Below are 24,140 nucleotides of genomic sequence, written 5' to 3'. Positions count from 1 at the left end.
GGGGTGTCAAACATGAGGCCCGCGGGCCGAATCTGGTCCCTTGAGAGCTCTTATCGGCCTGCAAGCCAGCAAAGGCAGCCACACACCCCCTTGATCTGGGCTGGCAAGGCATGGCACAGGCCGGCCAAGTAACATTTATGTCATATCTGGCCCTTGTAACAATGAGTCTGACACCTCTGGTATAGACTGCCCCTTTATAGCTTATGCAACCAAGTACTACACATCTTAAGAAAGTTTATACAAGACAAAATTTGCATATTCGTGTTCTTTATTTCATCTTGATACAAGTTGTTTAGAAAGTCTTTAGTCCTCTCTGATGTATCCCAAATTTACATTCTAATAGTTCCACAGCAGAAATTACTCTGCCAATGCTAAAAACACTTAGTAAAAACAAAACCTGTGATGGGTTTTTAAAATAATGTTTAAAGGTTAATCCAGTGATTTTTTTAAAAATGAGCACTGATAGGCCACAAAGTAAAGAATTTCTCTCTTTCTTAAAAGAGCATGTAAAACAAAAGAATGAAGTCCTGATTCAATACGATTGGAGGGTGACCAGGAGGGTGGGATTAAATTTCTATTCAAGTGTTGTACTGTCAGTACATTTTTAGATTGCTTTTTAAAGAGGGGGCTTAAGATTGGCTAGAGGCAAGTCACCAAACATGGCTGTACCATTTTGTGGAAGATGCTTCCACAAGCCTCACCAAATGTATTGACTGAAGGAATGCAGGGTGCTTTGTCAATCCCACCCAAGTCATCTGAAATTCATCGTAGGGGGCAAATGAACAGCCAGGTACTCTTTCAGTTTGTCTTGTATGTAAACAAGCATACTATGCTTTAGAAAGGGGGGGAGATATCCCAGTTAAAAGGCGGGCTTCAGTGCTGTTGGGCACCCTTCTTTAAAGAACACTGGTGCAGCAGGATGTTCGAAATCTGAAGCCTGCCACAATACAATAAAGCAGTGCTACTGGCCTAACCTTTATGGCAAGAGGAACATTGCTTTTCGACTTCTTCACTGTAGTTGTCAAAAAGTGTCTTATCAGTGCATGTTATGTGCTGAAAGGCAGTGGAGCTCTTCAGAAAAACAGATGACAGCACGTTCATACAAGAGCATGTACAGTTTATATTCCTATCTTATACATTCGTTCCACCTTTTACATAGACATTCTGAATTTGATACTTAAACATCCATTCAAGACAGCATGTATAGTTGGGGGGGGCTTGCTTCAGCTTATCCTGCGTATGTGCCTGCTTGCCCCTCTGTCCACTGGCGCAAACGGGGATTTTTGCTCTCTCGTATAAGTGCATCTCTCAGAGGTTAAAAGCTCAAAAAAAAAAAAAGTACTATTGCCCTGATGAAGAACAATGCATATTTGAAGCAGCTTGGACTGTTGTGTTGTTTTGCATTCTGAAGCAAACCAATTCTTAAATAATAGTTGGAAAAAAAATAGCTCTTGCTGCTTGTTTATTGCTCCCCAATTGTTTGTGTCTTCTGGTCACACGTCAACTGTACAGAGAGGTTCGCTACCAGGCTGAGCAGACTCTACAATCGTCATCTTGGGCTTCTTTCGTGTTTCCTCCTAAAATATAAGAAGCCAGCCGGGGTTATACACAATCTTGGTCCTTACGGGCAATCAGCATTTTTAACTTCTATAGGAGACAGCTGGAATTTGGTACAGGTGGTCCATAACACCCACCAGGTTAGGACAGAGAGGGGACCAACGTTGTTGCCTTGAAAAATGCAGGACCCCTGTCTCTTAATAGGAGTTATCATTTTAATGCAGCAGTAAAAGTCCGCTTTATCATGCGGGTGACTGCTGTAATCGCCTTGTGGAAGCAGCCGCTGCGCAGCAAGGTTATTCGCAAACACAACTGGATTCCGATTGCTTAAAACTACCTGTATGTAGTGCGAGTACCAGAAACATGTGAAGTGATGGTATCGCTTTACTCTGCTCTGGTTAGACCCCACCTAGAGTACTGTGTTCAGTTTTGGGCACCGCAATTTAAGAAGGATGTAGACAAGCTGGAACGTGCCCGGAGGAGGGCAACAAAGATGGTGAGGGGTCTGGAGACCAAGTCGTATAAGGAAAGGTTGAAGGAGCTGGGTGTGTTTAGCCAGAAGAGGAGAAGACTGAGGGGTGATATGATAACCATCTTAAAGTACTTGAAGGGATGTCATATAGAGGAGGGTGCCAAGTTGTTTTCTGTTGCCCCAGAAGGTTGGACCAGAACCAACGGGTTGAAATTAAATCAAAAGAGTTCCCGTCTAGACATTAGGAAGAATTTTCTAATAGTTAGAGCGGTTCCTCAGTGGAATTAGGCTTCCTCTGGAGGTGGTGAGCTCTCCTTCCCTGGAGGTTTTAAGCAGAGGCTAGACGGCCATCTGTCAGCAGTGCTGATTCTATTACCTTAGGCAGACCATGAGAGGGAGGGAATCTTGGCCATCGTCTGGGCATGGAGTAGGGGTCATTGGGGGTGTGGGGGAAGAGGTAGTTGTGAATTTCCTGCACTGTAAAGGGGGTTGGACTAGATGACCCTGGTGATCCCTTCCAACTCTATGATTCTATCACCTAATATATAAGGGATTTCTACTGAGGTTGATTGACACGCAGACGAAAGCCTCAGCAGACGCACATTTCTGAAATACTTGAAAACCTAAGCAAAAACATTTTAAAAATGTATAGTTGGAAAAATATCATGCGGAAGAGTAAAACAAACACAGCCAAGTAAATACCCAACCCTTAAAGGACATTTACGGTGCTTGAGCCTTGAAGGCAATTCATTAAACGGATCTACACTAACAAAAGATTCACGTGGGCTCTCAGAAGTCAACAGTAAGAACACCCTCACCCTTTCTTGCGCCAATTTCTTCATTTCTTCCTGTAACTTGTTCAGAATGTGTAGATTTGGCTTGTTCTTTTTGGCATACTGCTGAAGCTCAATCACACTTTTATCAGAGGTTTCCTGCAAAAAAAGGCAAAGGAAGAGCTGCTCTGCCGCTTCTCAATTTTAAAATGAAGAGCAGTAACGACTATCCAATTTTAGGCGAGAACTAAGAGGAACCCCCCCCCCCACACACACTGGATATCTGACACTGGCCACATGAGGAGGGTGCATCACATTCACTACCCTCACAACAAAACAGCTTTTGTGCAGAGGGGATGGAGTTGCTGTTTTGGTAGCCTAATGGAAGCTTAATTTTTTAGAGGAGACAGCAGAAAGACAAGCATCCCCCCCCCAAGAACACCCATCTTCAAAGAGAAGGCAAGAAGAGCTAAGTGTATCACCCTTACCTGTTTCACCATCTTACTGCTCTCTCTACCATACATGCGCAATAACGAGCCCCAGTTTTTCACATGCGGGTGAAGCAGCTGGAGTATTTTCTGAGATGCCAACTGTTTTCCAACTCGCTTATTTTTACCTGCGTAAAAATACCATGAAAACAGAGTTGAAATATCAGGCCTTAATCGGACTTTTTAAGAGGACTGGCAGTTTTTTACAAGCATGAAGCAGACAGCTAACTCTTCAGTCTTCGCTGACCTTCATAAAAATTCCTGAGCAATTCCGAGGCTGTGCCTGCCTCTTCTTGCTCAGAGTGGTGTGATGGTTAAGAGTGGTGGTTTGGAGTGGTGGAGTCTGATCTGGAGAACCGGATTTGACTCCCCACTCCTTCCCACGTGAGTGGCAGAGGCTAATCTGGTGAGCTGGATGTTTCCCCACTCTTACACATGAAGCCAGCTGGGTGACCTTGGGCCAGTCATGCTCTCTCAGCCCCACCTGCCTCACAGGGTGTCTGTTGTGGGGAGGGGAAGGGAAGGTGATTGTAAGCCGGTGAAGAAGCTTAATTACTGTTATTCGTGACTAAATTTATCTCCGGCTCAGTGGGTCCAAAGGAACAGTATGAGGGATAAATTGGGAGTCTTCAGCTGGCAGAAGCAGAACCCACCAAAAGCCACCCTTCCCCTCTTTCACAAACAGAAAAGCCATTCTATTGGATGAGTTACAGGTTGCATCGATAGAACAGTGCCACAATATCCAAACCACAGTGACTGCTGGCAGTGGTAATCGCATTGATTATAGTATCAAGAGTCGCAGGAGAAAAATCAATGAATGCTGGATAGTAATCAAACTCTCCCTCAATTCAACAAACCCCCTCCCCACAGGATTCAATCACTGGTTTAGCAGCCCCTACAAAGCAGTCACTAGAAAGGTTTCAAGTGAGCCATTTGTCAAGGAGGGGTCGTGTGTGCATTTAGTAGCGATTTACAGGCTGAGCAGACAATGCTTGCAAACCTACTATCGGTAATCTAGTCAAAATTTCAGTATTGCACCTTTCTGTTCCTGATCTCAGGGCATTACCAAAGTCTTACCAAGAAGATTTTAGTCTCTCAGCATGAGATAAACAGCTGCAGTTAAAGTACTAACCTCCATCCAAAGTACTGGCAACCTGAGTCACGAGAACTTTACAAGCAGGTGTTATGAAACAAAAAGAACAAAGCGCCTCTAAAAGGCATTCAAACCAGCCATTATACTTACACCAGCCACGAACAGTGTGCTTCCCACAAGTCATGACATATTCGCTCTTCTGATTTTTACCAGGAATCACTTCAAACTTTATGGATGTGTCACCCATTCCATGGTTTCTTAAAGACAGATTGAATAAGGGGTGGTGGTCTTAGCCAAGCAATTTATAAACAATAACTGGAGTATGTCTGATCAAATACACCCCCAGTCTAGGATATGGCCAATTAAACAATTACTTTTTTTTAACCCAACGTTTTAAACAGCCTCCCCACCACCACACCCCCAAACACTAAAGCTTGCCTTTTGTGCAGAACCAAGCTAGCCACAAAATGCCGGATCCTTATTATTAGGAAGCAGCAAAATCAAAGACTGACATTGTAGGAATCCAGGCAAAACTGAGCACTATTAAAGCCCAATGATCTCACTGGAAGATTAGAATATGCGCAACTTTGATTTGAACAGGACTTTGAAATGTTGAACTTTTCAAACAGCTGTGCCAGAGGTAAACATTTTTTTTTTTAAATACCGGTGCATCACCCCACACACTCAGTGAAGTAACCTTCCATGACTGCAGAGAAGAGACTATTGACTGAAGGTTCACTTTTATTGAAACTCCGCTTCCGATGTGGAGTGCACTGGTATTACAGTCCAATCAAAGCTGAAACACTGGTTTTTAAATTGGTCGTGGGACACACATACACGTCTCCCAAGTGTGAGGCTGATACTATTTCAGCCAGGTTAAAGGCAGATGGAAGAGCAAAGGAAGCTCATTTGGGGAAGAGCCAACCCTCTCCCGTTTTTAATGTACTAGCACCTCTTAATGTATAAAGCCACATTATCAGCTCGCCAAACCTTACCTTTTAAGGCACTCATGAAGGATTTGATATGGAGACAAGAGTCCAGCTTTACTGGCCAGTTCATATACCCGTGAGTCTTCAATACTGATATGGTTAAAATACTACAACAAAATTGGTAAATCATAAATCATTTCAACAATGATTTGAAGTAAGGTAGACATTTAAATTTTTACGTTAAACAAAGCCTAAATGAACTAACTCCTAAGGCACCATGCTTAGCCCCAACACAGTCTAAGGATTGTGCCACTGAGATATCCACATGATACCGATGCTTTTTGGATGTCCTTTATGACTTGGGAAGTCCAGATTTCAGGTAAGCAATCAGTTTGTTCTCCATGCCATCCTCCGTTTTAAAGAAAAGCAAACCTAATATTACTTGTTTACATGTACTATTATTTATACATTTCTTGGTGGTTCTGGATAAAAACAGCAATAGCAGAGAATGTTGTAAAGCAATGACATCAGACTTTTCTTTTTCTTGCTTCGACATCTTTAGAAGTAAAAAAGAATCAAAGGAAAGCATCTGCAAACTCCAGTGACAGAAGGGTTAGTATATTTTGGATTTAAGTATTAACACCAAGATAACGGTACATAGAAACTGTTCATCAGAAAGCTGCTTTTCTTTGTTATTTGGTTTTAAGTTAATTTTTGACAGTCTTGAAAATGTATTATGTTTGGCAACATAAAAAAAACAGAACCTTAATAAAGTCAACTTTCACACTGAATTTTTGAAAGTACACGGGTCAAGACCCATTACAAATACTATCATACATACAGTGAGGGGAAAAAGTATTTGATCCCCTGTTGAATTTGCCCGTTTGCCCTCTGACGAAGAAATGACCAGTCCATAATTTTAATGGTAGGTCTATTGTAGCTGTGAGAGACAGAATAACAACAGGAAAACCCCCAGAAACCCAGAAGACAAAAGTCAGAGATTGATGTGCATTATAATGAGTGAAATAAGTATTCGATCCCCTATCAACCTGCCAGATTTGATCCCCTATCAACCAGCCAGAAGTCAGGCTACCTGGTATCTTCACTGTATGTAACAAGCTGAGATTAGAAGCACCTGCTGTAAGGGAGAGGTCTTACCTGTAATCCCAGCTCGTTACAGTACCTGTACAAAAGACACCTGTCGACAGAAGCAATCAATCCATCAGATTCCAAACTAGCCACCATGACCAAGACCAAAGAGCTGTCCAAGGATGTCAGGGACAAGATTGTAGACCTGCACAAGGCTGTACTGGGCTACAAGACTATTGCCAAGCAGCTTGGTGAGAAGGTGACAACAGTTGGTACAATAATTCGCAAATGGAAGAAACACAAAATAACTGTCAACCTCCCTCGGTCTGGGGCTCCATGCAAGATCTCATCTCGTGGAGTTGCAATGATAATGAGAACAATGATGAAACAGCCCAGAACTACACGGGGGGAACTTGTCAATGATCTCAGGGCAGCTGGGACCATAGTCACCATGAAAACAGTTGGTAACACACTACGCCGTGAAGGACTGAGATCTTGCAGAACCCACAAGGTCCCTTGCTCAAGACAGCACATGTACAGGCCCGTCTGCAGTTTGCCAATGCACATCCGAATGACCCAGAGGAGAACTGGGTGAAATGAGATGAGACCAAAATCGAGCTCTTTGGCATCAACTCAACTCGCCGTGTTTGGAGGAGGAGGAATGCTGCCTACGACCCAGAGAACACCATCCCCACCGTCAAACATGGAGGGGGACATATTATGCTTTGGGGGTGTTTTTCTGCTAAAGGGACAGGACACCTTCACCGCATCGAAGGGACGATGGACGGGACCATGTATCGTCAAATCTTGGGTGAGCACCTCCTTCCCTCAGCCAGGGCATTGAAAATGGGTTGAGGATGGGTATTCCAGCATGACAATGACCCAAAACACATGGCCAAGGCAACAAAGGAGTGGCTCAAGAAGAAGCACATTAAGGTCCTGGAGTGGCCTAGCCAGTCTCCAGACCTTAATCCCATCAAAAATCTGTGGAGGGAGCTGAAGGTTCGAGTAGCTACTCATCAGCCTCGAAAGCTTACTGACTTGGAGAGGATCTGCAAAGAGGAGTGGGACAAAATACCTTCTGAGATGTGTGCAAACCTGGTGGCCACCTACAAGAAACGACTGACCTCTGTAATTGCCAACAAGGGTTTTGCCACCAAGTACTAAGTCATCTTTTGCAAAGGGATCAAATACTTATTTCACTCATTATAATGCACATCAATCTCTGACTTTTGTCTTCTGGGTTTCTGGGGGTTTTCCTGTTGTTATTCTGTCTCTCACAGCTACAATAGATCTACCATTAAAATTATGGACTGGTCATTTCTTCGTCAGAGGGCAAACAGGCAAATTCAGCAGGGGATCAAATACTTTTTTCCCCTCACTGTACATCTACTTCGGAGTCAAGTCCCACTAAAAGCAATATGACTGTGCTGGAAATCATACCTCTAGTTCTTCACTATCTTTGGGCTTTTCCTCAGAAGTCTGCTTTACAAAGTCAGGAATGAGGATTTCCAGTGTAGCTCGGGCTGTAGAACAAGTTATTGCAATGGTTAGGGATCTGCTGTAATATGGGATTCTGCACATCTGGATTTCTCCTAAGAAGGCAGATAATAGTAATTTTCGAACTATTTTTTGTAGTAGAGGTCCTCTCTTGTAAGAAATCCCGTTCACTTTCCAGATTTTAACCAAACAAATACAACGCTATGTTTCTTCAACATTTATAAGTTCTGTAATTTTGCCAGTTAAGGGTAAAGGCTGATTTTAAACATTGGGCAAGTTACCAGACATTTCCTAAGGAGTAAGCCCCATTGATACTACTTGAAGTTACTATACGCATATGCAAAGTATGCACGCTTTAGGTTGCAGCCTAACCGCTTCATTCATCTATATTCAATTACTGTTACTTCAATATGGTTACATTACCAGCTTTATTCTTGGCCAGTTTTTTGCTGCTTGCAGTTCCTGCTCCATACGTCACTCCATCAATAATGACAGAGGCTCCAAAAGGCTCACTTGGATTCTCTTCAACGAAGGGAGAGAGAAAATTGGAAACCACAATATTTTAACATACCCCAACCTACATTGCCAAGGTGTCTGATCTTTATTAACTTTCCCATGTGATGCAGAAGCATCATTTGGCCATAATATTACGCAAACAAGTTGCTTCTGTCACAGGTTTACAGATGATTACCATTCTTCAAAGCCATGTGACAGAACTTCTTGAAAAACAGCTAGCCTATAATTTAGCACCTGAACAGTCTGAGAACGATGTAATACCAGTTACCGCTACCAATGAGCACATTTCATTATTTAGTAGCCCCTATATTCATTAGGTCAATTTCCTGATGCCTTGCAGCTTTAAAGACAATTTACTTGCCATTAATATTGTGAATTGGGAACCCTGCATGTTAGTGAGTCATGTTCTCCTGACATACCTCCATCATTTTTTAAATGAAACCGTGCATATTCTAGGTGCAATGCCCATGCTCTAACAGGGGTAGGCAGCCCCTGCCATACATGCTGAATAGCGGCATGGCACACCATTTTACTCAGCACTGGTTCTCAGCCCAAAGGACCAAGGCATGCCCCTGGGATGCTGGCAGCCTCTCCCAAGTATGTCCCTTCCTTCTATCTTTTTTTGCTTGCCATCAGGCAGATGCCATGTTTTTGGTACCTGGGCCAAAAAAGTTGCCCACCTCTATACTAGAATGTGAATATATTCTGTGAACGAGAAAGTCTTACACAGTACAGTCAGCTTTTCTGAAATACTTGGCCCATTAAGATATCCGCCATGACAGGGTAGAATCTAGACACTGCAGTCAACCATTCAGTCTATAAAAATGTTGTTCTGAAGACTTACCACATTCAAAGAAATTGTAAACAGGGCGAACCTTTAGGACTCGTTGCATATATTCATGCAGGATGCAAACTTCAGACTTCCCATTGGGATTAATAACAAACTCTAGAGAAAGACATTTCAGATATGCTGTTGAGTCCTTCCGAGATGTCTGCTGCAAACAGCAGAGCAACCTTTAACATCAGATTAAACGTCTTATTTGTACTTAAGCGCAAAGTCAGTCTAATACCACTTGTTCACACACAGGTTACTAGGGAAAGATCATGCTCAGCTGCCAAGCCTCTTTGTTTGGAGCAGAGCCAAATGCATGCTAAACTAAGAGCAACTTTGAGGATGAGTTCTAACTTAAAATGCAAGACAGAAGAGGGTTCCATCGTACAGAAAGACAGTAAGCTGGGTGTGAGTCCCTTACTTTCAGAATACTTCCTGCTTCAGAGTAAGAGAAGATCTTCTGCAAGCACCTATTCTGATGACTAGAGGCTACAATAATCTGGATACATCATTATGCCTGTTTCTGTAAAGTTCAATAATTGGGGTATACTTTGTTTCATGCCTGTTTCTGAGCAGAACCATCTAAACAAGTTGTCTCCCCACCATGTCCTGTTCCTCAAAATAAAGTTCTACACGTAGGTCATGCTTAGAGATGTAAAATTTCTGGAAATTAAGATAGACATGTTCTTTTACTCAGCTCACTTCGGTTTCCAGAGGAAAATAATGCTAAACAGCAACTATTCTGTTTTTAAAGATAGCTGTTATCGGTGGGCAGGTAATCAATTCTTCCTGCTTGGTCACCCTGCTATAATTTTAAGTATCTCTGAATCAGGAAAATGTTGCTATGTTGCTCAGGTTTGCTCCTGACTGCTGCAGGGCACGGAGTAAGCAGCATTCTCTGCGCTTGCCAATAAATGACACCACGATGAAATTAAAAAAGGTAAGCTGTCACATACGTAGTGGGCTTCTTGGTATTATGGAAAGTTTGACAGTTTGACCAGTCAAATGGCTAAATGTGCCAAGCCTAACTACCCATTCTCAGTTCCAAGTTGGCAATTAAATGGTTCAGGTCGTTTCCAAAAGTACACACCATATTCATAAGGTTGCAAATCTAAGCGTTTTTTTACAAGCCAGGACATTTCTATTTGAATGGACTCTCATTAGTCAAACATCACAAATCTAAAAAGCTGAAGACAAAAAAATCTGGTGCTCAGAAGTCTCCCAGTGAATGGCAAATAAATCTTGAAGCTCATGACAAGACTCCCACAGCCTCAAAGCTTACCTTTCTTTGTAGGTGCGTCTTGTACAGACAAGGTAATCAGTTTTTGATTGGCTGGCAGAATGGGCCGCTCAGACTCTGCCTGTTTTCTCTTCATCTCACGGTTGAACTGTCGCCTCTCTGCCCAGGTTCTGAACTTTTTTACAGTTACTTGCTCAAAATCAAAACGCTTTTCAAGGTAGTGTCTGAAATCTTCCAGATCTAGAATAATAAACCCATCCAATTGTTCCACGTTACATATGATCCACCAGCTCAGTTCTTCCCTACCTACTGGAAGCCCTCACATCCAAAACCTGACAGCTCTCTTCTGCACATGAAATCTTAGCCTAATTTAAGCGTAATTATTTCTATAACAATGATACTTGCACAGGTAGAAGTGCTTCCTCGCACAATGCATAATTAACTTGCTATATGTTGTAATTATAGCAACTAGTTAAAACAGCTTTAAAAGGGGATTAGACAAATTCATGTATCATAGGCACATCAAAAGCTATTAGCCGCCATGTCTAAATGGAGGCATTACAGTTCCGAGTACCAGTTCCTGCTGAAAACAATAGAGACACTCTGGCCACCATACCCTTAGAGTGGCTCTGCCTGACCCCAACTAGATGGACTGTTCTAGCAGGGATTGTATATGTTCTTAATCGTGGAAATTAAAATTCTGCAGTGGGACTAGAAATCTAACAGCCCCACACCGCCACAATGGGGGGGGGGGGCATGGACTGGGTTGGTTGACCCAGTCCAGGAGATAATATTGCACTCTTTGAAAGTGTGAGAAGTTCCAAATGCTTTCAAGCAGGCAGTTGTGAGGCCCTACCTGGAAAAGGCAATAATCTGTTGACCCAAATGATCTAAACGACTACTGCCTAGTGTCTCATATTACATCCTTGGATTGGCGATGGTGATCTGATTGCATCCAAGTTGGATTATTATAATGTGCTGTATGTGGGGAAGCTTTTGGAAATTGTATGGAAACTTCATTTGGCCCAGTATGTAGCAGCCAGATTGCCGTCAGGGGTTGGTTACAGCGATTATATCAGCCCTCTGCTGAATCTGAACTGGCTACCCATCTATTTCAGGATACAATTCTTACTCTTAAGGCCTAAATAGTTTTGGTCTAGGGTATCTGAAAGACTGCCTCCTCCTGTACTATCCAGACTGTCAGTTAAGATCCACTTAGAATAATAGAATCATAGAGTTGGAAAGGACCACCAGGGTCATCAACCCCCTGCACAATGCAGGAAATGTACAACTACCTCCCCCCCCCCCAACACCACAGTGACCAGAAGATGCCCAAGATGCCCTCCCTCTCATCATCTGCCTAAGGTCACAGAATCAGCATTGCTGACAGATGGCCATGTAACGTCTTTTTAAAAACCTCCATGGAAGGAGAGCTTACCACCTCCTGAGGAAGCCTGTTCCACTGAGGAAACGCTCTGTTAGAAAATTCTTCCTAATGTCTAGACGGAAACTCTTTTGATTTAATTTTAACCCGTTGGTTCTGGTCCGGCCTTCTGGGGCAACAGAAAACAACTTGGCATCATCCTCTATATGACAGCCCCTCAAATACTTGAAGGTGGTTATTATATCCCCTCTCAACCTTCTCCTCTTCAGGCTAAACATACCCAGCTCCATCAACCTTTCCTCATAGGACTTGGTCTCCAGACCCCTCACCATCTTTGTTGCCCTCCTCTCAAGTCTCTCTCTGCCCCCACCTTCAGAGGTGAGGCATGTGGCAACTAGACACAGGGCATTTTCTGCAGTGGCACCCTGCCTCTGGAACGCCCTCCCCCTTGTGGTTTAACTGGTGCCTATCTTATTTTTAGGCACTAGGCCAAAACGTATCTTTTTACCCAGGCTTTTAATTAGGGGGCTTACTGTTTCACCTTTTCCAATGGTCTGCTTCTGCTGTATGGATAGTATTTAGGCTGTTTGTAGCCAATGGCTTGTTTTTATGATGTTGTTTTAATTGTAAGACGCCTCGAACAGGACCCTGAAGCCACGGCGCAGGAATATCCTAAATAAGTAAGTCCGCAAAAGCACTGTTTGCCAATGTGAATGAGATCCAAGACACTCGGTTTTCAGCACTCACCCACTGATTCGTCTTTGCACACTTCCACTTTGGCCTTAACTTGGCCTAAGGCGCCTTGTGCTGCATCTCCCCCAGAAGGGTCTTTCTCGTCTACAGTTCCTGAATCAGCACCGGTGGAGTCTGGCTCCTCTGCTTGGCAATCCGATTCTAAAGTTTTATCCACGGGTTTTACAGGCGATACTTCACCATTGGGTGTTATGTCGTTGTTTTGTTCCCTTTCCTCGTTTTCCCTCATTTTCTTGTAATGCAAACAAGGAATGCTACTCAAAGGAGGGTCGTGTTTCTGCAAATATAATTGTACAAGTCAAAACCTGAGAACCACAAAGCCCAAGCCTAGTATCTGACAATGGTTTTGAAAGGTTGCTGTACACACTGCCCCATCATTTAGCAACATTACAAAATCCTGAGAATTTTTAGCATAGCGTTTGGGTCTCCACAGTTCTCAAGTGTGTTGATCATACATTTTCAGCAATTTCTGGAAGGAAAACATACATATAAACAAATGAGGAACTACCCTCAGACATATGGGGACAAGTTTTCTCCCCATCCTTTCAGTGAAGGTCCAGCTACTGAATTGTAATCAGAGTGCCATCCAAAAAAGCTCATTTTATAATGAAGACAGCATCTCATGGATTGTACCCTATATTTTTTTAATCTTGGTAACTAATTTGATTGTGTTTTGTCACCATTTTTCTAAGGAGAAAACTAATACGCTAACCCTTGAACTAATGTCTGAGAAACTGATGTTATGATTAAATGAAATTTTAAACTCTCTTGAAAGAAAGGCTACAGTCCTAAAGAAATGTTCCTTTAAACCAATCACTGTAGCTGACCAACCAAAATGTTACTAAAAACTTAAGATCTCCCAAGATAATAGGCAGTGCTAACAAGAAGCAGCTGCTGCAACTCAGAACTACTGAAGGGTTCCACCTTCATACAAGCCATACAAAAGGCACCAATGCCTCATGACCAATGCCTCATGATGCCACCTCTCTGAACCAAAGTCAAATTTCACAGACCTGATCCTTCCCTCCTTATGCCATGGGGACTTTCAGTTGGCATTTCTTGCATAGTCCACCATTCCACATGAACTCAAAAAGACCCCAAAGCAGAATGTTATATGGCATAGATGTATGTATCTGCTGGGGACGGACGGACGACCCAATACCAAACTAGACATGCCCAAACCTTTGTAACCCAAGTAGTTTGGTGAGTCCAGCAAAGAACAGTAACATTCAAAACCTAGTTATTTCATTTTTTAAAGAATTACTGAGTTTTGATCCATACCCTTATACTTCCTGTTCCCAAGAAGTAAGGTCTGGACCAGGTAACAACTCTGGATTCTCTGTGGAGATATACAGGAATGCCTGAGTTATGGAATGTCATGATCCATCCATCAGGCAAGGGCTCTGTAGGAGGGCGGCCACGACCTAAAAAATAAAACAGAAAGCCACTTGTAAATTCAAGTTTTCTCCCATTGTTTAAAACTTCACTTTTAACAAGCTCAGCTTCCAAAAAAAAAAAAAGGGGGGGGGAACCTTAGAAAAACACACTAAAAGGCTGCAGTCCTAAATTAATGTACCTTTAAACCAATCACTGTAGTTGACCAACCAACATGTTACTAATACCAAGATCTCCCAAAAGAACAGGCAGTGCTAACAAGAAGCAGCTTCTACAACTCAGACTGGGCAAGGAGTTACTCCAGTTTAAGCCCATTGAAATAAATGGGCTTAGACTGGAGTAACTCTCCTTAGGAATGCACTGAGAACTATTAAAGGGTTCCACATTCATACAAAGGCACCAATGCCTCATGACAAATTTCACTAAGCACCAAAATGCATTGTTTTATACTGCCGGCTTGGGTAAGGCAATGTAACTGCAAAAAATTTATCTTTGGTCTAAGGACCGTAATAATAAATCTTTACTTTACTTCACAAAGCACTTCAAATGACATTTATTTCCACTAGGTATTTGAAGTTGGCAGGTAATTTGCCTTTCAGAGTGAAACTGTCTTTTGAACAGCAAGCAGCATATGAAAGCAAAACCGATGAAACAGAAATCAATCAAAATAGTGGAAAACTTATTTTTCACAATACTGAAGATTTCTCTACTTATTTTTAAAATCTGAAATATTTTCCAAATACTATTTTAGCTCTGGTATATTACTGAAACAAGTATTCCAGATTCCAAAACTTGATGAAGCCAAACCTTTGATGGCCTTTACCTCTCAGCAGTGAGAGTAACTGCAGCATAAAAAGCTAAAATCATTTCACTCAAAAGAAACTAACCCCTTCCCTTTAGAATGCTGATAAGAACATCTAAGATTGTTCATCTCTATGTTCGTTCCAGTAGAGAAAAGGGAGCAACATAATGAAAAAGGCAACTGCAACCCAGGACTGTGGGGGGAAATTGAAAATTCTCTCAAGAAGTACAAAATATGTGTCTTTTTTAAGGTAGCAGAATCTGAGGTGTCTTTCAGATAGTTTAGGTTATGCTGCCAAGATGGTTCAGTGGATGAGAGGTTTATCACCATCTTAGCTTAAAAATGAATGTTCAAATGCTAGATGGTTTTCTATACTTTACTTTTACCAGAGCCTAAATCATACTACTTATAACAGTGAATGATTAAAGCTTTTAACTTTCTCCTTGCTAATCATCCTTTTTCATCTGCCGCTTTCATACCTATCGTTCCTTCATCATGGAGGAGAAAAATGAAGTCAGTTTTCTTATTTCAGTCATTACTATCATTCACATGTGTTCATTCATTTTCTGTATGTATTATATGGCCTTCTTTGGCAGGACTGAAGGCATTAACGGATCATTACAACCCTTTTCCACATCACAGATCAATTTTAATTAGTCTGCAATTGTACGCACGTTTATTTGACAGCAATCCTGCTTAGCCCCAGCAAGAATTACTTCTAAGTAAACATGCAGTGGATCGTGGTTAGTCATGAGAATCTTCAAGAGGTTTTTTTTATTCCACAGATAGCTCTCTTAGCAGAATGGCTTCAATGCCTGTATGGCTTTCTGAATTCCTTGTATTTTTAGAAGAGTTGGTTTTTATATGCCGACTTTCTCCACCACTTAAGGGAGAATCAAACCGGCTTACAATCACCTTCCCTTCCCCTCCCCACAACAGACACCCTGGGAGGTAGGTGGGGCCGAGAGAGTGTGACTAGCCCAATGTCACCCAGCTGGCTTCATGTGTAGGAGTGGGGAAACAAATCCAGTTCACCAGATTAGCATCCGCCGCTCATGTGGAGTGGGAAATCAAGCCCAGTTCTCCAGATTAAAGTCCACCACTCCAAACCGTCACTCTTAACCACTACACCACGTTGGTAACAGCATAACAATGGTGCCCTCACAGCTTTCACTGAAGCTGCTGAATCTTTACCTCCACAAACTTGGTGCTCAATATGCACCAGAAATACCCATCTTTAAGACAGACCACAACAATGCAAGCCTCACACAACCTATGACCAGCCAAGCCACACACATCCCACCAGCCATGTATTGCATTCCACTCATGGATCTCATTGACCTCTTTTGCTGCAAGCCTGTCGTCAAGTACCCAGCAAGCTACAATACACAGATGGCGGGCCTGAAGTTGGAAGGGCCTGATGTATGTAACTTATGAATCCATTCACTTTAAGAACTTGTCTTCCCATATGTTTACAAACTGAAGACATACCTACGTGTGTGTGTATGTGTGTGTGTATATTTATATAAAGTGCTGTCAAGTCACAACCGATGTATGGGGACCCCAACATGGGCATTCAAGGCACAGGAAAGGCAGAGGTGGTTTGCCATTGCCTTCGTGTACATCATTAGAAATAATTAATGTGTACAACTTACTTTTAAGAACAGTTTTTATTTTGGTCATCATAGGCTGCACGCTCGTCTCTCCATCAGACTGATGGTCACTCTCCCCTGCATATTTCTCATCAATTTTCCTTTTCTTGGGAACACAAAGGCCCTCTTCCAGCAGAGCATCCACATCATTATCAAACTCATCCTGAAAGATACATTGTCAGATACTTGTGCCCCTAGTTACTCCCCTTTTGAAACCATGCTGACCAGACAAGATTTATTTAGACACCCACAAATTCCAAGGTAATTAATTTATTGAAAACTTGGCCACTTTGATTTTTACTAGCTTTGCACTTTTTTAAGCTCAAAGGCTTACAATTATTATCAATTCTTTGTGTTTTTTAAATTATGCTGGTTGTTGACCATGTTAATAAATACTACCACTACTCAAAGGAGATTTTAAAAGGCTGTATACTGAGATGTAACACAGCACATCATACACTTTTAGCACTTTCTAAATGCATTTTTTTTGTATTGTTAAGGAATTTTTAAGCCACAAAAGTTGCACAGGAAAAATTAACTGCAAGATTAAAGTTATGAAAACAGACATTTTATACATGGATAAATCCTGGATAAATGCCTGCCTTAGGTACATTTCTATACATTATTCAGAAATCAAATTATCTCACCTCGTAAGAATAATTCAAGGTCTCTTCATCCGCTTTGTCTCTCTGAACAATTGCTTTTGATGTAAACCCTCCTTCTTCATCTATTTCCATCAAGTTGTCAGTAAAGTCTTCTAAATCATCCAGAACTGCATACTCCACTCGCTTTTCTTGATCTATATCATTTTCATCATCTTTTTTGTCATCAGTTTCACCAGCTACCCGCATAGCTTGACCATTACTACCCCCAAAAGGACAAACATGCAAATCACCATTGACATTATTAATACCTAAGCCTGAATCTGTCTCATAATCTTGCTTTGCTCCAGTGTACAGAACTTTTCTGTCTTTGCTTTTGCAGCTTTCTGTAAAGCTAACACTAATCTTTACATCTTTAAGCAACTTAAGATCTGGGGTGAACTTTCTAACTGGAGGCGCATGACGAGCAGTTCTTGGACTTTGGTCACTATTAGGATCTACAATAAGACGACTTTTGTAGCATGAAGATCCTTTTGTGAGAAGCTGCGTTCTGTCGACAGTGCCCGGGTCCCCAGCAGGGGTCTCTGACTGTCCATCACCACCAGAGCCAACGTCCATTACCTCTGCGTCACTGGACGTTTGCAGGGGAGGTGGTGGAGGCTGTTCATTAGGCGGCAGTGGTGGGGGACAAGAATCATTCTCCACACTGGCTTCTGTTGCTGGCTCTTTTGGAAGGGGAGGTGCATTTTCATACATCTCCATAGTTAAAACTTATTTAAAAAAACAAGGCTTTAATCTATATTCCTAACATGCAGAAGTCCGTCAGGATAGATTTTTGTCATGCTCTATTCAATATGCAACACTGATGATTCAGTTAAGCTGACTACATTGTTCTTTTCATTAATGTAGACAGCTTTCAGAATCACTGTCTCAATTACTGGAAATCACAATGTATTCAGCTTAAATAGCTGAAGTCCAAGTAGAGAGCATCTTCACTGGCCGCATGCAGGTGTCCTTGTCTTCTTTCAACCTATAAAGACAAAAATGTATTGTCACAGAGAAGCTTCAGCTTTCTATTGTTCTATTGTAAAGCGAATTCCACAATACAGAATTTAGAATGACATCCCTTTTACCTTCATGCTGTTAAACAGTATCACAACCAGCAGCGTCTTCTACAGACATTTGTGCTTCCTGAATTCAACTGAAGCAGATGATGTGTATAACATTTTAATAAGGCCGCAGCAGAAGCCTTCTTTCCCATTCTTTAGAAGAGATCACTAAATGTACTTCAAATAACTATCACTGGCCCACAATACTGTGGAAAACTAATGACACACATATATATCATCTTGCTTTACAAAGATACCTTCATTTCCTTTACAATTCAAAGCAAAACAAATGTTCTTCTCAAAGAAACATTTGACTACTCATTAGCAAAATACAACACTTGTAGGCAGACATGCAAACCTAGCTAATGGCTCAACGATTATTTATTCTGAAGTCTGAAATTCAGAACCTACATAAAGGGGCACTTCAATGACTCACTGCAATAGTATAAAAACCACAGCCACTCCATTCTAGAAGTCTCTTATTTGGACTTTTCAAACTGCACCAACCTGACGTGCAAAAATGCACACCATCCAACAGCAACACACAGTGGTTAAGGGCTCCAGCTATGAACTAACTGGCTGGTACTAGTTAAAATCCACTAAGATTCAGCCCACCATATTTAATATGCCAGGGCATAGCAACAAAAGCCAACACCTTACAGGTTGTTGTAAAGATTATAGAAGATATATGCCCTGGTACTTTGAGCAGTTTAAAAGAAGAAATGCACAAATAATGCTTAATGCTATTCTCTACAATACCCAAAGAATCTCCATCCTGGGCTTCATTATGTACTCAGCATATTGCAGGCAACATTGTACATATGAATTACATGTGCTTTGCCCAACTGGAAGTAATAAAGCCTGTGTATAAAATTTATCTTGCATGAAGGACTTCTATCTACTGACTGATGTTCAGTGGGTGAAATCAAGCAAACATATTTTATGCATCTTGCCCAGGAGACTAATTCTGAAAACTAATTCTACCAAAAGGCTACTTTTGAAGCCTACATCAGAACAGAAGATCCTTAAAGAGTTTTAAATAAATATGTATTTCTACTCTCCCTGCAGTGACCATGGAAATAGACGGGATATTCTTACCTGTTGCTAACTGATTTCTCCAAATCCCTTTATAGAAACCTGAATGGAGGGTTTCTAAGTCTTCCTACCAGCAGGGAATGAAGGAATGAACTCTCCTCATCCATACTGCAAAACCCAGACGGAGGAATCTGCTCAACTCAAACCCTTACCAAGCAGACCTACTACCCTATATTTCATAAGAATCACTGCGGGGGGGGGGGAGCAACCTCAACCCATCCCATCCCTCTTTCTTGTTTTCCTTCCACAAATTAATTTATTCATTTGAAAAGATGACAGTAACATATGGAGGGGGGGGGAGAGGGAGGAGTCACAAATGTCACCCTGGGTAGGTGGGGAAGAAAAAAGGATAAAAGAGGGGATAAGAGCCTGCTTCCATTTTTGTTTTAACACCTGTGCAGCTGTTCGGATATAGGCAGAATTGAAGAAATATCCTGCTTGGAGAAGATCCAATACTGTTTGAGTTGCAAGCATGCATTTAAAGATGTATTTCGCCCCCTGCTCTCAATGAGGAAGAGCATCAACAAGAGATGCCTTTCCAACTTTGTAGGGGGGAGGAGGTGATATATTTCAATGATGCTCCCCATGAGAACCAGTATAGTTTAGTAGTTAGAATGCTACGATAGGGAGACCCAAGTTCACATTCCCCCTCAGCCCTGAAGCTCAGTACAAACTTGGACATGTGCCTCAGTGTAACTATGTGTAATCTGCCTTGAGTCCCTGTGAGACAAACAGGGTTACTGCACTTTGTATTCCCAGCAATGTATTAAGAATTTGAAAATGTTATAAACAACATCATTTTAAAAGGGTTTTTGGATACCACGGCTTATAAATGGTTGGAAGATGTCTTCACAGCTAAAGGGGCCAAAGTAAGAACAGTATTTTTTATAATGTTTCCAAACTCTTAATACATCTGTGGGAATACATAGAAAGTGCGAGCAGTATTTTTATAACATTTTCAAACTCTTAATACATCGCTGGGAATACAACTGAGGTAACCCCTAAGTGTATATGCCCAGAGCAGGACCAAAGCAATCTCCCTTTGTGCTCAAGAAGGTGTCACTTTGCAAGATTCAGATTTTAAAAGTCTGATCACCAATAATCTTCACATTGCCACTCATGAGGGACATTAGTAGAACAGGAAAGTGGCCTCAACCTGACCGGGAAAGAGGCACAGAAAGGACAGTAATTTATTCAAAGAAAGGTGGAAGCAAGCTAGAGGAAAAATTATTCAAGATAATAATTCAAGATAATAATTCAAGATAAAGGCGCAATCTAGCAAACCCTTATTTTCCATTGTTGGAGAATGGCAAAGTAACCTATTACCACTTTAGGACAGAAAAAGGCAGTATGTATTGTTTTAAAATAAGTATCCTTAAAATCTGGGTGATTTTTTGGGGGTACAATGACAATCTCATCTCTGTGATGCAATAAATCTGTGTTCAACTCCCCACTCATGCTATGGAAGATTGCTGGGTGACCTTGGCCCAACCACACTCTCCCAGCCTAACCTACCTCACATATTTGTTGTGATAATAAAATGAAGGGAAGGAGAATGATGTAAGCCACTCTGGGTCCCCACTGGGGAGAAAGATGGGGTGCAAATTAAATAAATAGCCCATTCGCACGTCATGAACACAAGAGATATAGGATAAAAGCAGAAATTTGTGTTGTTTTTTTTTAAAAAAGACATGCATCTGTGCTTAAGGAGAGCAGTATTCAACAGCCTCAGTAGTACTAGAGAGAAGCACAGAAGTGGTTCTGGATATGACATCGCTTTGGTTGCTCATATCCTTATTGATGTTCATCACCTTGTAGAAAAATTAAGTGAAGGGCTTCCCATGCTTGAGGGATATAGCTAAGAACTGGCAGGTCTCTGAACAATTTGAATAGCATTCAATAGTAGAACAAACATGATTTGGGGGGGTGGCAAAATGTAATTTTTCCTAGGTAGCAAAAAGAAGAGGTTGCTAACTTGAGTGCTGGGAAAATACCCCTGGAACCACCAAGTAACGACAACATCCTGTTTGCTGTTAGATAAAAAGTCAAAAGGTGGGGATGGATACAAAGAAGGCCATTCATTTTAGAAGTACTGTAGCATTACCCAGTAGCATTTACAGTCTGTGATGCAGACTGCAGAATCACTGTGGTAATAATCTGATATCCATTAGCACCACCACTTGCATGCCAAGAATTCAGATGACAGCCAGGTATGTGCGGGCTCATGTGTGAATGACAGCAAAGATCTCCCCAACCTTGTTATGAAATTTCTTTTAACCCGGAGATGTCAGAAACAGAGCCTGAGATTCCAGACTGTAGCTCAGAATTCTCAATTTTGCCAAAAGCATGCAATGAAAGGGTGACACCATCTGTTCAGCCCCATCCACCCCTGCCTATAAATTCAAGAAAAGTAAAATAATGACAGCATTCCTTCTCAAACAGCCGCAGTTTGCTTTAGCCGGAACATCAACAGCACTTCTTATACTGAGTCAAACCACTAGCTCATCTAGACCAGCGTTGTGTACTCTGGCTGGCGATGGCTCTTCAAGCCTTAGTACAGAGGTCTTGCCCTTTAATTGGAAAAGCCAGAAAAGTAGCCGTGTGAACTGTGGCAATTTTCTTTAAAATTGTGGCATCTTACACTTAGCAGAGTCACTGAAGCACAAACTCCACAACCTTATAGGCTAAATAACCGTAAAATACTAACAGAACTAACTACAATGCAATATAATGTTAGATTACAATTGAGAAGGGAGGAAATTAGGAACACCTGACCTGAGCATCTGCCACTCCTCTTTTAGCAGGTACTTTAAGCTCTGGCTCATTCACAGACTCCAGCCTAAGGGCACTTAAAAAGCAGCCCTGCCTAAACTGCACCATCAAGAACTAGAACGAGCCAGGCTCACCACCTGTCGTTAAATTATATTGTGGGGTTGTATATTTCTGTACAAGTGGCATTTTTTTAAAAAAAGTCTATTTCATTCATCTTGAGTATCCAGTGTGGGACCAAAGTGAGGTAAAAATGTATAAGGGCAAAAACGCATGGGAGGTTTTGCCTTGGACTTGCCCCTCTCTAGATGTACATTCCCCCCCCCCCCCATCTGAGTTCTCAAAACTCTGCATGGGGGCTTATTTTTTAGTTTTGATAATTCAGCTGGGGGAAATGTGCATTTAGAGAGGGGCAAATCCAAGGCAAAACCTCCTGTGCGTATTCGCTGTAAATGAGATCAGTTAGGTCATTTATGCATGGGAGGTTTTGCCTTGGACTTGCCCCTCTCTAGATGTACATTTTTTCCCCCATCTGAGTTCTCAAAACTCTGCATGGGGGCTTATTTTTGAGTTTTGATAATTTGGATGGGGAAAATGTGCATTTAGAGAGCGGCAAATCCAAGGCAAAACCTCCTGTGCGTATTCGCTGTAAATGAGATCAGTTAGGTCATTTATGCATGGGAGGTTTTGCCTTGGACTTGCCCCTCTCTAGATGTACATTTCCCCCCCCCCCCATCTGAGTTCTCAAAACTCTGTATGGGGGCTTATTTTTGAGTTTTGATAATTTGGATGGGGGAGAAATGTGCATCTACAGAGAGGCAAACCCAAGGCCAAACCTCCCAGGCACAAATGGCCTTAACGCCTTTAAAGGTGCCACAAGAGTCTGTTTAGAAAAACCCGAGACTGAATAAACAAGCGAACAGACTGAGCCCGCTTGCACGCAAAGCCCGTGTTTGCAAGAGTCGTGAAAAGGCACAGGGCAGCGACAAGCCCACTTTCCGTATAAAACTGCCGGGGTGGAGGGAGAAAGAAAGGGGGGTGGAGGGAGAAAGAAAGGGGGGGGGGAGAGAATCTCCCTGAGGACGGGAGCCGGGGGTTAGAGAAAGAAGCCCCCAGGGTGCTTCTCCGCTCCCCAAATCGGGCGCCGCCGGATACGGGGGCCGCAACCCCCCCTTCCGGCTACGTGAGAGGAGCCGGGCCTGGGCGCGCGCTCCCGTCACCGCCGTCGAGGAAGGCGGAGCGGCCGCTCCGGGAAGGCCGCGCGGGACCCGTCCTTCACCGCGCCCTGCCGGACCCCACAGGCCCGGCACCCACCTGGGCCATGCCCGGAGTTCCCCGCAGTCGCTCCTCAATGGCTCGCCCTTTTTTGTTTGGCTTAGTTTGGTCGCCTTCCTCCGCCCGCCCCCGGGCCGAGGTGAGGGGAAGGCACGGGCCGGAGGCGCCTCCGTCTTCTCGCTCTCCCTCAGCCGCCTCAGCTTTGGGCCCCCTCAGAAGAGCCGCTCGCTTTGCGCCGCCGCCATCTTTAAACGTCTCGTTCCCAACGAACTTTCTCCCCCCCCTCCCTTGACGTTCCACCCTCCTCGGCCAATCAGCGGCGAGGACCAAGCGCGGCGCGCCTCGCGCTTTTTCTTTTAATTGGACCAGCCGGCTCGGCTACTTTGCCGACGCGCGGCAACCAATAGAGGAAGAGACTGCTGGGTGGGGGCGGGGGAAGGGACCAATAAGGGGAGAGTGGGGCGGGGCAGGAAGAAGGTATAGTTGGGAGATGGAGACTTGAGAGAGAGAGAGAGAGATGTGGGGCTAATGAAGGATGAGGAGCTTCCGGGTTAAAGATTGACAGAATTGTTGGGCGTAAATTCTTTGCATAGAAATAGTTTTGCAGTGCTGTCTTAAGCAAAGTTACACCTTTCTTGGCCTAATGGATTTAGAAGAGTATAAAACAGTTTAGGATTGCACTGCTGGAGTCTAAACATCTTTACTCAGACTTAACCCTAACTAATAAGCTTAAGAATAGCTATAATAAATAATGTATAATCTTTAAGTGGAGAATGTGAAAGCACTTGGAATAGTCATGAATGCAATTATAACTA

At 42.6% G+C, this 24,140-nt stretch overlaps 1 protein-coding gene across 2 annotated transcripts; it reads right to left on the bottom strand.

Annotated features, from left to right (window-relative positions):
- Positions 1-1,273: 1,273 nt before the first annotated feature.
- On the bottom strand, positions 1,274-23,416 carry DGCR8 (DGCR8 microprocessor complex subunit). Of its 2 annotated transcripts, XM_056859533.1 has the most exons (14): positions 23,365-23,416; positions 17,123-18,107; positions 16,479-16,638; positions 13,908-14,050; positions 12,621-12,903; positions 10,532-10,729; positions 9,262-9,363; positions 8,325-8,423; positions 7,845-7,927; positions 5,379-5,479; positions 4,534-4,640; positions 3,291-3,418; positions 2,848-2,961; positions 1,274-1,577 (listed from the first exon to the last, which is right to left on the bottom strand). In XM_056859533.1, exons 2-14 carry the CDS (start codon positions 17,837-17,839, stop codon positions 1,494-1,496), a joined length of 2,319 nt encoding a protein of 772 aa, XP_056715511.1. In that variant the 5' UTR covers positions 17,840-18,107; positions 23,365-23,416; the 3' UTR covers positions 1,274-1,493. The 2 variants fall into 2 exon arrangements, with proteins under 2 accessions (XP_056715511.1, XP_056715510.1); XM_056859532.1 differs by lacking the exon at positions 23,365-23,416 and having other exon boundaries at positions 17,123-18,171.
- Positions 23,417-24,140: the final 724 nt, after the last annotated feature.

This window comes from Euleptes europaea, chromosome 13 (assembly GCF_029931775.1).
Source record: "Euleptes europaea isolate rEulEur1 chromosome 13, rEulEur1.hap1, whole genome shotgun sequence".
NCBI lineage: Eukaryota > Metazoa > Chordata > Lepidosauria > Squamata > Sphaerodactylidae > Euleptes > Euleptes europaea.
The sequence above is the reverse complement of the archived record's forward strand: the minus strand, read 5'-3'. Positions and strand labels throughout refer to the sequence as shown.